This window comes from Papaver somniferum, unplaced genomic scaffold, assembly GCF_003573695.1.
Source record: "Papaver somniferum cultivar HN1 unplaced genomic scaffold, ASM357369v1 unplaced-scaffold_107, whole genome shotgun sequence".
Classification (NCBI taxonomy): Eukaryota; Viridiplantae; Streptophyta; class Magnoliopsida; order Ranunculales; family Papaveraceae; genus Papaver; species Papaver somniferum.
In genome coordinates, this window is record NW_020619603.1 from 8,177,514 (window position 1) to 8,191,466 (window position 13,953).

A 13,953-nucleotide genomic window follows, 5' to 3' on the forward strand; every position below is an offset into this window, starting at 1 on the left:
TGAAGATATCATGCGAAATAATGTTCTGAGAAGCATCAATGAACTTAAAGAAATACAAAAGATGACAGGAGCAGAAGAGTAATATGAATATATTTCTTCATGTATGAGAAATCAGTAACAATTCTATGTACTAGAGTTATATAACTCACACATAAGAATGGAATGAAAAATTTCTATTTTCATAAGATGATATCATTTTCATAAGGCAAATGTAAGACCTTAAAGTAAGATCTTAGTGTAAGGCAACAGAGTATACAACCACAGAAGAGAGGCATCCAACTGTGGCGTGCACCCTAGCTCGCATACATGCAAGAGGCAAAAAGTAAGACCTATCGCACGTCACATTTGGGGAAAACTTGATAAGCATGACTCAAGGGAAAGCTACATCGACCCTGGAACTTGAGTCATGGATATTTTGGGTGAGAAAAAACGAAAAAGCCCATCCACGAGAGGTGCCTTAAATTTTCAGTCTAAGTTCATCACCTTAGATTGGAAGACCAAGGTAAGAAAGTCTCTCCTAAGGAGTGCATAAACTCAATCAGGGCGCCGAGGTACACGGTTGAGTCAAGAGTGCGGGGGGCGTTGGAGCCTACCTTACCATTCTTAACAAGTCCTGACTATGATGCACTCAGTCCGAAGAAACCCCTCTTAGGGTGCGGTCTCGTAACTATAAACCTTATCGGTAGAGGGATAAGAGACTGCGAAATCAACTGGTTATTGAATTACCAGATGGCAGGAGCCAACCTTAATCCGGTAGAGGTAAGCTTCCTTGAAGGGGAAACCAGGGGGAATATACGGACGACACTCTCCATTAGGGAGCTGAATTGTGTCAAATAACGTAAATATCATGAGGCTTTTCACTCATGGGAGTATTAAGACTTGTCATATTTACGCAAAAGATAAACATGAAGAGGCAATAATACAAGAAAAAGATAAGGCGAGATCAATGGGTTGATATACTACAGTATAAAGACTTTCTACGATTTCGCCGCACAAGAACAAAGAAAATTTTAGGCAACATAAGACCTTTAATTAGGAAGGCAAAATAAGACCTCATGAGAAAAATACGATATAAGTTAACTTTGTTTTGCAGGAATTCATAGAAATAAGTTAGCTGCGAGGTGTTTCGCACAATACAAAATATGATTAAAGAGGAAATCGACAATATGTTCATCAGCCTATCCATCTGTGATAATTAGCAGAGGCAAGAATGGGAATGCAAATATAAAAAGAGTACTATTTGCCTCATTTGGTAGTCTGATGCATGTGCGAAACAGATGGAACTTTGATATTTGCGAATGTGAATATAAGTTAAAGGGAACTTATAATCAAGGGTTGAAAATTAATATTTTAAAGGTATATAATTCTAGAAGACACGAAGATATACAAGAGGCAGAAGAAGGATTTACATCAAGTGAAAAATAATTAATTATCTTCATCATTATGTTCGGCCTCAGAATTATTTCATTATTCTTCATACTCTTCATATTCTTCTTCACTATCAATAATATCAGGAACAACATCGTTGGGAGGAACGTCTGCGAACTTATATTTAGAGAGAGGAATGCTATTGTGAACACAGACTTTCTTAACTGCTGCATCACGAGCGCGAATGACATCCTTACCATTATTTGAAACAGTGAGGATATAATTCGTTTTCAACTGTTTATACTTGGAGTTGCGAACAGATAACTCCATTGATAACTTCTCGGTTTCTTCAAGACGTATCTTTTCTTTAGCAGCAAGTTGTATCTTTAACTCTTCAATCTTCTCCAGATAATTCTTTTCTTTATCTGCGAAATATAAACAAAATGGTTAGATTTAAAAGAGATGTCATCTTCAAGAAATGACAAATATGAAAGAAAAAAAAAGTGACCTTCGTGGTTGGAAATAATGTCTTTAACCAGCGCAGAATGTTCAGATTGAAGGCTCACATTTACTGCTAAATTTTCCGTAGTATCATTCAGAACTCTAGCAGCCCAACTAAATTCAGCTTTACTTTCTATGAGAAGTCGAGAACGGATTAAGTTTTTTTCCTTAATGAGTGCGAACTTTTCGTTCAAAACTAAATCACGTTCATTTTGAACTTTATGGATAGTTTCTTGGAATTTTTCTAATGCTTTCGCACCCTTGAGAGCGACCTCATCTTTTTCAGTAATGAGTTTATTATTTTTTTCTTCAAAAAGTTGAATTTTCTCCTTATTTTCATGAAGACGGCGTTTGAAGTTATTAAGTGTAGTTAGTGAGGGTCTATGATCCATTCTAAGAGCAGTGTATACTTCAACCTTAATTCTTCGATGCTGAGATTCTCAAATCCTTTGGTTGGATAATTGTTTAAATAAGAATTAATATGTTCTAAAAGGGTTTTCTCGTCAGAAAAATTAGATGCCTCATCGGAAAAGTTATAAGTATCTGCGAATATAAAGAAATGAGGAATGTTAATTATCATGTAAAACAAGGAGAATGAAACAATCAAAGATTACATACCAAGAATTTCATCATTTCTTTCTCGAGCCTTGCGAAGTAATTCAACGTTGGTAGAATTTTCATCCTTAAGTTTGGTATTTTATTTTCCCAAGTTGAGAAGTTTCCTTTGATAATCCGAAGAAACCGAATATGATAAGCGAGATACCTGTAAAAGTATAAAAAAGATGTTATATGTCGGAGAAGAAGATTAGAAAGAGTATAAAAAAAGGTATAGATATTACCAAAGAACCAATCACATATTGGAAGCTTGGGTTTACAGCAGAAGCAGCTCCGCGAAGAGATGGATCATCCAAAATAGGAGCATCGCAGACTTTCGAGATCGTACCAAAAGTGTGTTGTAGATCATCATTATTAAGAGCCGATATGGGATCAGAAAAAAGATTGGATAATTCTTTCATTGTAGAAGAGATTGATGGATCTTCAGAAGCAAGAATATCATCATCACTGGATTCAGAACTTGAAGAAGGGTAGAATTCTTTACGCTTCCTGGAAAGATCGGAAGAAGAAATTTTGGGCCCAGATTTAGATGCGAGTTTCTTGGTTCGTTTCTTGGTTTTCCCAATATCCTTAGTACCCGAAGTTTCAACCTGCGCGAATAATTAGGATAAGAAACAAAGGCAACAATATTGTTTAACTTAAGAGGGAATGTTTCTTACTTCATTATTCTGCGAAGATGATGCATTGTGCGACGTTTTGGCCTTCTTAGCAGCCTGAAATCAGAAGAGTAGGAAAATAAGAAATAAAAAAAAAAAAAAAGAGTTATGCGAAATTAGGAGAAATATGCGAAAATTTCATACCATCTTCTTATTCTTATTATCAGACAAGACCAAATTCCAAGGTTGATAAACAGAAAGATTCGCAGGAAGGGGAAGATCAGAACCATCAATAGCTCTTCCAGATATATAAGTACCTACTAAAATAACTGGACAGTTAAGCCAACAAGAATCATTAGATCTGCGAGCAGTACTATTAGACTTATCGTTCCAATCAACATCTCGCATAATTTTCTGGTTTTCAGAAATACCATCTTTTCTTCTTAAGCGAGAGGCCCATTTTGTCGATTCATTTTTCATGATCGCAACATAATAGTTTTTGAAGAAATTATCAACAGTATACTCTGTGGGGTCGATGGCTTTATCACGGTATAATGTATTTCGCACTTCATAAGAATAAGAGGTTCCTAATCCGGCCGCGTGACGAGAGTATTCTAAAGCTATTCTAATAGCATCACCACTCAATTGAAAAATACCTCTTGAGAATCGTTCATCAGAAAGAATTTCATAGAATAAGGGAATTTCCGGATTATACAATGGAATGGGAAGATTATCCAGAAGTTGTCCTAATGAAAGGATGATCTTTTGATTAAACCACTGTTCAGAATTTATTAACTCAAGATTGAGTTTGGATGAATAATCAGAATGGGAAGGAAGAAAAAGTGAAAAACCTCTTGTGGCAAATTCTCTTTTCAACCGAGTGAATTCAGTTTCCATCTTTTTACCAGCTGGAGCCATTATAAGAATGGGAATGAGGGATATATATGTGAAGGAAATCACAGTAAGAAAAATGTATGTTAATCATATCACAGACGGAAATTACAGCTAAAATGCAGAAGCATAGGAAAAGAAAGAGGAAGGTAAATAAGAAGAAAGAAGAAGATGAAAGACACGCGTAAGTAAGGAAAGCTCAAATTCTGGAAATGTGTTGGCATAGCAGAATTTGAAAAGTCGAGCATGTGCAATATTTATTAGATGGAGATTCTTCATATCGCTCACTTTATAAAGAGAACGAAATGAGAAGAGGCAAAATGTAGGAGTGAAATATCGCACACTCATTATGTATGCGAAGTAAAGGTCATTTATCCTAAGCAACGACCATGACACATACTAAAATAAGGATGACGTATTTAATGATGTCAGCATAGTCACGAGTAAAGTGTGATGATCTGCGCGAAGTGTAAAGCGTGCGAGATTGAGTGAATGTACATGAGCGATTGTAACACACAGTGATTCCGAAAATAAGGGATCTATTAGCTGTCATCCACTATGTAGTACCCTATATAAGGGGAAGGAATCTGTGTAAGCAGAGGAATCTCTAAGGTGAGTGTTAGACAAGAAATCAAGAGAGAGAAAGTTTATTTGGAGAGCAAGTAAAGTCATTGTATTATCTTGTAATCAATTATAGAATTTGATAAATAATACTTAAAAGAATTCCATTATGATTATTTAGAATCTTGTCTAAATTCATAGGAGTGTGTTGTAGGATTTCCTGCAACTACATGTTTAATCAGTGATTTTCGGTCGTAGTCGTACCTGAGAAGAACCGAACATGTTGACAGTCTTGAATTTAAGGCATTCAGGTTCGTTTGGATCTACAAGCTAGTTGTTGGCCAAATTAATCTAATTTCTTTAAAGCATCTCTTGATATCAAGAATAAGGCAATCAATTTCAGTGGTCGGAGTTAAATCCGGATTACAAGATCATTCATCATGTTGTACATACATATACAAATTCTAGATATTTTTGTTGTCATGGCTATTTCTCTTCGCGATTCCCCTATAATTAACTTTTCATTTGTATTTTTGTCAAAGGGAAAACAAAAACAGATTCGAGGAGTGCGAAAACGGTATTATTGTGATCTACTTATCAAAATATAACAGAATGAACTCTAAGATTGCACGAATGCGTAATAGAAGGTATGTCAAACGGAAACTAATTGATTAACACTAATATTTTCAGAATGATGGCTACGTCGCGCATGCATGAGCAGACACACCCCCTTAGACCAGCCCGTGAAAAAAAAACACTTGCATGTAAGAGTATATTATTTTAATTGATCCTAGTATTTTTAGAGTTATTATACCATACGGTATATGTTTGCTGTTATTTCGCATCCAATGATAAATGGAGAGGTTGATTCGGAATTGGATATGCTTCAGAGAATTCATTAATAGATGATGTCAATGGTAATACTGTAAATGAGAAATAGCTACCTCGAATGTAAACGTAGTACCAGTTTAAGCGTGAAACCCCAAATCATCAAATAACTGAGGGAGATGGAGTCTCCCACACATCAAACATATTCTCTTCACTATGAAGAACAAACAGTCGATCACCACCAATTGAGAAGTCACGAATTGAACCACCACAACTTCTTCCAAGATTAGATGTTAAAATCCAGTCCGGTCCAGAAAACACAAAGATTTCACCATTCCTAGAATAAAAAATCTGTCCACCATGTGATGCTAGTTTAGGATAACAAGGTCGGATATAATTTTGGTTTTCCCGATTTCCTTGATTCCATCTAAAGCTACTGCTACCAGCGGTAAATCTCATATCCATGAAATCCAAATCGTCATGGCCGCAAACCTCACATATACAATTACTTTCTTCCATTGCAACTGCATCATATATAGCTCCTCCTGTTTGGTCTTCTTTAGACCAAGACCAAGTTACCTTTTTGTCAGTTCTGATATCTAAATAACCAATATGACTGTGTCCCCCCCACGGAGACAAAGAAGAAACAAATAAACGATTACTTCCATTTAGCCATTGAATCTTAGCAGCATCACCAAGAGACCAATCTGTACTTTCCTTGTAAAAGTCAATCAGTTTTCCAGTAACTTGATCCCAAACTCCAATCCCGTTATCCAAACTTGTTCCTCCGCAGCATGCAAATAATTACCATCAGCGTTGAAGCATAAAGCTCCAGCAGTTTGGTTTTTCACCTCGTACCTATGCCTTAGATCACCTGTTGACGAACTGAAAAGACCCATTGCTCCATCTCCCTTGCCTAGTCTTTGGCCCGCGCTTACCACAATATTCTCGGAATCGATCCACGCGATATCATTAACTATCCAATAATCAAGATTTAGTGGTTCACGTTCTTCCAGCATCCAATTGTACACATGAACAATGCTTCCATGAGCAACAGCACAACCTCCATCAGGACTAGCCCTTATTGCAGTACAACCGTGAGGAGCAGGACCCTGAACCGAGCTTGTTAGTTTTAACTTGTTACTATTCAATCGTCCCCACCTTGCAGTTCTAACATTATCAAGAAGACCATAATAGAGAGCTTCTCTGCAGAATAATTTTCAGGAATGTTAGGAGGAACATGAAGCTCATCTGTTCTTAAGAGGTCAAGTAGAACAGAGAAGCATTCCGGGTTCCGGTCGATGAAGTATTCATCTTTAACTTCTCTTGGTCGAAGTTTCCATTGATCATCAAACATTGCTCCAAACATGGAATTTCGGCCTGCGTTTGCAAGTGTTGTTGCAGTTGTTTCAAAAAGTTTGCCTCCAACATTGAACCTCACCCTGTCAGTTTGCATCCCCATATTTCTTGTAGGGGTTTTCAACCTTGATATTGCTTATAATGTGCCCGACTTATATTTATGGTACCATCTGAGATACGAGTTTTGTTTAGTCTAGTTTGCTTGACCATTAAGGATAGCTGGATGACGGGGCATCCTATTTCTATTAGAATTCCCGTAAACAAACACCTACATAAACATTGCGAAAACGTATATATACTCTGCTCAGAGATATAATGAACTCTAAATATTTTTTTCTCTCTCTTAAAGAAAAAAATCCTTTGAGTTCCTGTTCAGATTTTGGTTAGACCCTGGAAAAGATTCGTAGTTTATTTATCAAAAATGCTCGACATACCGAGAAAAAAAACCGTCACACAAAAACCGTTCTAAAAACTCTCACATACACCGGTCCCTGCTGTCCTCCACGGCCCACCGGGATCACCACAAAAATATTACTAGAGCTCTGTTTTTTTTGTAGTTTTTTCCTCGGTTCGAACCACTATTTATTTATTTATGACTTTTAGATGTTTAATTTTTATTTTTGTTGTTTTTGGTACCAATGGAGTATGGATACATTTTTTCATGATTTGGGAGATACTCTTCGCTCTAATTATCCGTCCTTGTCAAAACACTTGATAACTAACATTTCAAACTAATCCTAGCAATACTTTTAGTTTCTGTTGACATAAAGAAAATTGAAAGTGATTACCCTTACAGAGTTTTACTATAGGTGTGTTGGCTGTTATCCTGGCATCCTTTGATAAATGGGGTGGTTGATTCGGAATCGGATACTTAAGAGAATTTATTAATAGACGTATAATAATAATAATAATAATAATAAGGTCATACATGGTTTCGGTCTTCTTTATTTCCAAGGTTCCATCTAATGCTACCACTGGTACTTCTCCAATCCATGAAACCCAAATTGTCATATTCATCAACCACGCAAATAGATTATTTTCTTTCATTGCAATTGCATCATAAATAACTTGTTCTGTGCGATTGAATTGCCTGGACCAAGACCAAACCATACGTCCATCTCTAAAATCTAAAAGACTAATATGCCTTTGATCGCTCCTTTGGAACAAAACGGAAACCAGTAAACAATTACTACCATTTAGCCACTGAATCTTATCAGCACTACCAAGAGGCCAACCAATACGTGCATTAAAATAATCAATCTTTTTTCCAGTTACTTGATCCCAAACTCCAATGCCATCTTCCGAGCCTGTTCCTCCATAGCATGCAAATATCTTACTACCAGAGTTAAAACATAAAGCTCCAACAGTGTTGGTCTTAACCTTATACCTATGCTTTAGATCACCTGTTGACGAACTGAAAAGACCCATTCCTCCATATCCGTCCCCTAATTTTTGGTTCGCAGTAACCACAATATTCTCTGAATCAACCCACGCAATATCATTGACTTTTCCAGAATTAAGATTTAATGGTTGTTGTTCTTCGAGAATCCAGTTGTAGACATCAACAATGCTACCATGAGCAACAGCACAACCTCCATCAGGACTAGCCCTTATTGCAGTACAATCGTGTGGAGGAGGACCCTTAACGGAACTCTTTAATTCTAACTTGTTACCATCGAATCTGCCCCACTTTGCAGCTTTGACGTTCTCAAGAAGACCATAATAGAGAGCTTCCTCGTAAACAAATTTTTCAGGCATGTTAAGAGGAACATGAAGCTTAACTGTTCTTAAAAGATTAAGAAGAACAGAGAAACATTTGGGATCTGGATCGATGAAGTATTCTTCATTAACTTCTCCTGGCCGAAGTTTCCACTGATCATCAAACATAGCTCCAAACATGGAATTTCTGCCTGCGTTTGCAAGTGTTGTTGCAGTTGTTTCAAAGATTTTACCTCCAACATTGAACCTCACCTTGTCAGTTTGAATTCCCATATTTCCAGTTGAGATATTCAGCATTGAAACGTAACTTGATACGGCTTGTAATGTGTCCGACCTATATATATATATATATTGTCATGATTTTCTTAGGGATTCACTGACAACCGCGGAATAACGGATCTTGATATATTATGATGAATAATAAGTAAACCAAGCACAAGCAACTATAATAATACGAGAAAGATAAATCAACTCACAAGACACAAGATTTATAGTGGTTCGACCAATACATACAACTTGTATATATTGTCTACGTCCACTTCGAGCCGCACCAACTCAAATGCACTATGAAGAAAAACGATTACAACGTCATGTGAATCCCAACAAACTCTTGGTTACACCGCAATAATTACCCGAGACGATAACCTTGTCTCTTCTTCCTCACCAATATGCTCTCAGAACGAAACCCTAGCTTTAGCCCTAAAAGCTATACAAGAAATCTCTCGCCGATCTCTTAATTATTTTGTACACAATGCACAAATTCTACAAGGCCTAACTACCTATTTATATAGGTTATAAACTTGGACACCAAGAATTCTAACCGGTTTAGGAAACCCCTTCCCTAAATAACCATGGCTAAGTTTAGGAAATAATTAATTAGTCTTCAATAACTAACAATCTCCCACTTTGAAGACTTATTGATTGTCTTCCATTCTTCAGCTTTGGAATGACGGTGCTAAAACATCTTCCTTATTAGTGCGGCTCCCTTCCCAGATCCTCATTCTGATAGACCAACTAAAGCCTTGCAGAGCTTTAGCTTGTCTGATGTAACTCCCTTGGTAAACATATCCGCCGGCTTCAACTCTCCTTCTTCTAAGAGATCCTAAATGAAATGATAACGGATATCTATATGCTTCGTCCTAGCATGATAGGCTGAGTTCTTGGCTAAATGTATAGCACTTTGACTGTCGCTAAACAGAACACTATCTCCTTGTTCCTTGCCCAACTCAGCCAATAATCCTTGTAACCAAATCATATCCTTGCTCGCTTCCGTCACCGCTACATACTCCGCTTCCATAGTAGACAATGTCACCAACTTCTGTAATCTTGAGTTCCAACTCACTGCAGCTGACCCCATAGTATAAACATAACCGGTCGTACTTCTTCTTTTATCTACATCACCTGCGAAGTCTGCATCCACATAACCCCTCAAAATATAACCACCTTTACCATAGCACAATGGTACGTTTGTGTTACCTCTCAAATACCTGAGAATCCACTTCACAGCTTCCCAATGTTGTTTTCTGGGTTGCTTGCATATCTACTCACTGCTCCCACTGCATGTGCAATATCCGGTCTCGTGCACACCGTAGCATACATTAGACTCCCAATAGCCGAAGAATATGGTACGTTAGACATGTACTCCTTTTCTTCATCTATCTTCGCACACTGCATATTTGAAAGACGAATGTGACTTCCAAGTGGAGAACTAACTGGTTTAGCATTCTCCATATTGAACCTTTTCAACACTCGTTCAATATATTCAGCCTGACTAAGCATAAGTACACCCTTAGCTCTATCTCTTGTGATCCTCATACCAAGAATCTGCTTTGCTTCACCAAGATCTTTCATATCAAAATCACTTGCTAATTGTTTCTTCAAATTCACAACTTCTTGTAGAGATGTTCCGGCAACCAACATATCATCCACATACAGTAGTAATATGATGTAGTCAGAATCATTCCTTTTGAAGTAACAACAATGATCTGAATTACACCGTGAGTAACCACTTCTATGCATGAAGTTATCAAACTTCTTGTACCACTGTCTCAGGACTTGTTTTAAACCATACAAACTCTTCTTTAGCTTGCACACCATCTCTTCCTTACATTTTACTATGAATCTTTCTGGCTGCTTCATGTAAATTTCTTCATATAGGTCACCATGAAGAAAAGCTGTCTTTACATCCAACTGTTCAAGGTAGAGATCTTCAGAAGCCACTAGACTTAACACTAATCGAATAGTAGTGATCTTCACAACTGGAGAAAATATCTCGTTGTAATCAACACCAGGTTTTTGCTGGAAACCTTTCACAACCAACCTCGCCTTGTAGCAAATTTCTCCATTTGCTTCAGATTTCATCCGATAAACCCACTTGTTATGCAACTCCTTCTTACCTATTGGTAATTTTACTAACACCCAAGTGTCATTCTCATCAAGTGAATTTATCTGATCCTCCATAGCAAGTTTCCACTTGCCTGAATCATCAGCCGCTAGTGCTTCCTTAATATCTTCAGGTTCGCCTCCATCCGTAAGTAATAGATAATTCAAAGCATACCTTGGGCTTGGTTTATGAGTTCTTGACGATCTTCGTACTTCTTGTGAAACTGTAGGAATAACTCCCACTGCAGTAGAAGTCTCTTCAACTTGTACTTCTCTGCCATCAGCAACATCATGCTCTTCTTGTTCCACACTTCTTCCAGAAACATCATCAATATCGATATACAACTCCTTATCGATGTTGCTTGACCTGACATCTTCAACTTGTGTTGTATTCCTGTCCTTGTACAACTCATTCTCATTAAAAGTGACATCTCTACTTCTAATAACTTTGTGACCTTCATAGTACCAAAGTTTATACCCAAAAGCGTCAATTCCATAACCAAGGAATATACACTTCTTTGCTTGAGCACCTATATATCTTAGACCTCTCACCGGGACTAAGATGAACATAACCAACACAACCAAAAACTTTCAAATAGGAAATATTTACCTTTTTTCCAGTCCAAACCTCCTCTGGTATCTTCATATCTAATGGACTACTAGGTGTCCTGTTAATTAGATAAGCAGTCGTCTTTGTTCCATGTGCCCAGAAGGTCTCGGGCAAACCAGACTGCAACCTCATGCACCTTGCACGTGCATTCAACGTACAATTCATACGTTCTGCTACTCCATTCTCATGTGGTGTCCTTGGAACTGTCCTCTCCAAACGAATTCCATTTGTAGCACATAACTGTAAGAATTCTGTTTTGTCATACTCACCACCGTTGTATGACCTTAGACACTTCAACTTCAGGCCAGTTTCTGTTTCAACCAAAGATTTCCACTTCTTAAACACTTCAAACACCTCGAACTTATTCTTCATGAAGTAAAGCCACACCTTCCTTGAGTGATCATCAATAAAGGTGACATAATACTGGAACCCGCTGTGAGATGCAACATCAATTATTCCCCATACATCCGTTTGAACCAAATCAAGTTTTGCACTTCTCAAGTCTCTTCCTTCTCTGCTGAAACTAACCCGTTTTTGTTTTCCAATAGCACAATCTTCACAAAAACTCATATCAACAGACTTCACCTTAGGTAGATATCCTCCCGAACATAGAATCTTCATGTTCTTCTCACTCATGTGCCCTAATCTTCTATGCCATAAGTTAGTGTCTTCACCACTACTAGCCACTTCTAAAGTAGTTCCCTTTGAAGTCCGGTATAGAGTACCGACTCTAACTCCTCGATCTAACACCATAGCCCCTTTCTTTACTTTCCAATTTTGTTTTGTTAACACAACTTCACAGTCATCATCACAAACTTGGCCCACAGACACCAAGTTCTTCTTCAAATTTGGAACGTGTCGTACATCCTTCAATTTCCATGTCGAACCATTGACTTTCAAGATCATATCACCCAAACCGATGATGTCGCATGCTTCACCGTCACCCAAAAATACTTGGCCACAATATCCTTCTTTATAAGAGATCATAATACTCTTATCACCTGTCGCATGGAAAGAAGCTCCCGAGTCTATAATCCAAGACTCATCTTGTTTGTCCTCAGAGAGTAGTAGAAAACCTTCCGTAATCACCTTATTGTTATCAACAAGGACCTTCACCGGATCCGCAGCTACAACTACGTTGACCTCTTTTTTATTACCTTTGTTTCCACCATTATTAACACCTTTGTTTTCCGGACAATCGCACTTGAAGTGTCCTACTTTCTTACACGCCCAACACTCAACAACACCTCTAGGCCGGGATTGAGATCTCACCTAGATTTCCCTCTAGACTTCCATCTGGATTTGTTGTTGTTGTTCCTATTTGAACTCATGCCTCTATCTTCTTCCTGCAAATTTAAGGCCGAGCTTGAAGTACTAGAACCATAACCTTGTTCTATTCTTCTTTCCTCTTCAGCAATTAACATTTGTTGCACATCATCAAGCTTCAACTTCTCGCTCCATGCGGAATTTCTAATGGTTGTCCTTGCAGTCTCCCAACTCTTTGGTAATGACGACAACAACCGTAAAGCTTGAACTTAATCATCAAAAGTAATACTAACTTTTGAAAGCTGAGAAATAATTGATTTAAACTTCCCAACATGTGCTGAAATCGCTTCGCCTTCTTGCATCTTTAGATTAAATAATTGTTCGCACAACATAATCTTCCCCGAGGCTGATGACTTTTGATACAACTTTTCAAGTTTATCCATAAGATTCTTCGTACTAGTTTCCTCTTGTACGTTATTGTAGACTTCCTCCGTTAGGCATCTACGGATCACGGCTACACACTTCCGATCAAGAATATTCCATTTATCTTCTTTGCATGCTCCCTTTTTCGCAACTCCACCCAATAGATCAGCAAGGTCTTTCTCATATGGGTAGTCTTCCATCTGAGACTTCCAAAACGCAAAGTTATTCCCATTAAAAACTTTAACCCTAGCTACCGTACTTTCGTTATTATCACCCATAACTCCCACTCCAATCGTACTACGGTAAACCCTAAAGATCTAACCCGAGCTCTGATACCAGTTGTCAGGATTTTCTTAGGGAATCACTGACAACCGCGGAATAACGGATCTTGAGATATTATGATGAATGATAAGTAAACCAAGTACAAGCAACTATAATAATACGAGAAAGATAAATCAACTCACAAGACACAAGATTTATAGTGGTTCGACCAATACATACAACTTGTATATATTGTCTAAGTCCACTTCGAGCCGCACCAACTCAAATCCACTATGAAGAAAAACGATTAAAACGTCGTGTGAATCCCAGCAAACCCTTGGTTACACCGCAAAAATTACCCGAGACGATAACCTTGTCCCTTGTTCCTCACCAATATGCTCTCACAACGAAACCCTAACTTTAGCCCTAAAAGTTATACAAGAAATCTCTCACCAATCTCTTAATCGTTTTCTACACAATGCACAAATTCTACAAGGCCTAACTACCTATTTATATAGGTTACAAACTTGGACACCGAGAATTCTAACCGGTTTAGGAAACCCCTTCCCTGAA

At 37.8% G+C, this 13,953-nt stretch overlaps 1 protein-coding gene and 1 pseudogene across 1 annotated transcript; both read right to left on the bottom strand.

The window, feature by feature from the left end:
• Positions 1-5,522: 5,522 nt before the first annotated feature.
• Positions 5,523-6,822, bottom strand: LOC113327819 (annotated as a pseudogene).
• A 623-nt stretch (positions 6,823-7,445) lies between these two features.
• On the bottom strand, positions 7,446-8,711 carry LOC113327985 (BTB/POZ domain-containing protein At2g24240-like). The gene has a single exon (XM_026575087.1). It carries the CDS (start codon positions 8,709-8,711, stop codon positions 7,446-7,448), a length of 1,266 nt encoding a protein of 421 aa, XP_026430872.1.
• Between the last annotated feature and the right edge of the window lie 5,242 nt (positions 8,712-13,953).

Excerpts from the sequence above, each read along its gene's own strand:
- LOC113327985 (XM_026575087.1), bottom strand. The coding sequence starts at position 8,711 with ATGGGAATTCAAACTGACAAGGTGAGGTTCAATGTTGGAGGTAAAATC.